The sequence below is a fragment of the Pituophis catenifer genome, unplaced genomic scaffold, assembly GCF_029215685.1.
Source record: "Pituophis catenifer annectens isolate HBS135680 unplaced genomic scaffold, rPitCat1.0.hap2 SCAF_1, whole genome shotgun sequence".
Classification (NCBI taxonomy): Eukaryota; Metazoa; Chordata; class Lepidosauria; order Squamata; family Colubridae; genus Pituophis; species Pituophis catenifer.
In genome coordinates this window covers 347,657,304-347,659,520 of record NW_027256881.1, presented here as the reverse complement: position 1 = coordinate 347,659,520, position 2,217 = coordinate 347,657,304, and the positions used below count along the sequence as shown (strand labels likewise).

Sequence of the window (2,217 nt, the reverse complement as noted above, 5' to 3'; positions counted from 1 at the left end):
GCCCGCATCTGCAAAAAGAACTTCTTTATATAAAACCCCCCCGAGTGACATTATATTTGTATTCCACATGATATGACCAAGATCTAGCCAACCACTCACTTTCTCTGCTCCTGCTCAGTCCTGGGTATTCAGGTCATCTTCGGCTTCATGGCAGCCATGTTTGCTGCCACTGCTGCCTGTCATTGGTGGAGTGGGCTTCCCTAGTCAGGGAAGAGAGACGCGGCTCCCCTCTACCTGCTAGGCTGTCCCCCTTTGCTTCATCACCCCTCCAGGGTGGCTATGGTCCCGATTTGGACCCTCCAATAACGAGAGGTCTGAGCTGACCACGGAGTTTACGGATCAGGTTTCTGAAGGCACCAGAATTACAACCGGATGTCAGGAATGAACAGACTTGAAGTACAAAGCAGAGATGTTAAGGCAGGAATAATGTACTCAAAACAAAGCAGCAACATTTCTGGATAACAGATCTGCTGTTCTTCTTTGTGTTCAATTATAAAATGGTGGAAAAAACAGGCAGGAATCTCAGACTGAAAGCCACATTACTCATGGAAGTACATAGTGAATGGATAGCTGGAACTGAATAAATCCTTGTCTCTGGCTAATCTATCCCCAGGATCATCCTAAATGAAGGATGATTTGCTCTTTTTGATGCCCCATAAATAGCACAAGGGATTGTTTCATTACTCCTTTGTAGGAGGGTCAACAGCAGAAAAGCAACACATGTCTCACTTTTGCAGGAGGGAAAATGTGTATGGTAGTTACTCAAGAAATCCTTAGACAAAGACTTTTGATTTCAGATGCAGCTCACTGTGACCCCTGCCCAGAAGACCAATTTCCCAACAAGGACAAGGACCAATGCATTGCCAAGAAGATCCACTTCCTTGCCTATCAAGACACCCTGGGATACATTTTAGTTTTTCTTGCTTTTTTCCTGTCTGTGATCACTTCTGCAGTTCTGGTGATTTTCTATAAACATCATAACACACCGATTGTCAAGGCCAACAACCGAGATCTAAGTTACATTCTCCTGGTCTCCCTCCTGCTCTGCTTCCTCTGCTCCTTCCTCTTCATTGGTCAGCCAGAGAAGATTACTTGTCTCTTCCAACAACCTGCCTTTGCCATTCTCTTTGCCCTTGCAGTTTCCTCTGTGTTGGCAAAAACTGTTATGGTGGTTCTTGCCTTCATGGCTACCAAACCAGGGAACAAGACAAGGAAACTCTTAGGAAAACCACTGACCAACTCCATTGTCCTAGCCTGTCCCCTGATCCAAGCAGGCCTTTGTGCCACCTGGCTGGGAACCTCTCCCCCATTTCTAAACTTGGACTTCCACTCCTTGTTTGGAGAGACCATCTTGGAATGTAAGCAAGGCTCAGCTGTAATGTTTTACACTGTCCTCTCTTACCTAGGACTTTTGGCCCTAGTCAGTTTCACAGTGGCATTTCTAGCTAGGAAATTGCCTGATAGTTTTAATGAAGCCAAGTTCATTACTTTTAGCATGCTGGTCTTTTGCAGTGTTTGGATCTCCTTCCTTCCTACCTACCTGAGCACCAAAGGGAAGTCCATGGTGGCCGTGGAGTTATTCTCCATTTTGGCCTCTGGAGCTGCTGTCTTGGCTTGTATCTTTTCCCCCAAATGCTACATTATTCTGCTGAGGCCGGATCTGAATTGTAGAGAAAATATAGTAAGAAACAAGAATTTCTAACTAAAGCAAGGATTGGCCTCATTTTTATCTCTCTTTGTGGTGTGTTTAGAATGTGATAAGATTTCTAACAAATAATGACATGAAGGTGGAATTTGTCCATAAAAGAATTCCTTATCAAGTTCTGCAACTGCTTAAAATATTCCCGTGGTCAGTTTTTTGTTTTTCATGTTTTCAAAGTATCGTTAGTGAGGCCCAGTGCCCTGTATGGAAGGAAAACTTGTTGTCAAAGATGTGTTTATTATTTTGGATATTTCTAAGTTTATATGGCAAAGGAAAAAAACAAGAATTAGATACAAATTACTGCAAGATGCTAAGGAAAAAGGTTACCAGATCTGAAATTGTATTTTGAGGCAAGTTGTCTGGCCTGGTTAAAAGAGTGGGTGAATAAGAGTCTACTTGAATTAGAGGGCCATGAATTAAGATTTGGATGGCATGGTTATTTATGATAATCAACTTAATGTTGATTTTAATGATCACTAGACGTGTCATACTAAGAGTTTGGAATAAATATAAAA

The 2,217-nt window shown here is 42.4% G+C and overlaps 1 protein-coding gene across 1 annotated transcript; it reads left to right on the top strand.

Annotated features, from left to right (window-relative positions):
• Window positions 1-745: 745 nt before the first annotated feature.
• LOC139312442 (vomeronasal type-2 receptor 26-like) lies at window positions 746-1,660 on the top strand (the record flags this gene model as incomplete). The annotated part of the gene is made up of 1 exon (XM_070937234.1): window positions 746-1,660. A coding segment is annotated over exon 1 (915 nt), but the record flags the coding sequence as incomplete, so codon positions are not given.
• Window positions 1,661-2,217: the final 557 nt, after the last annotated feature.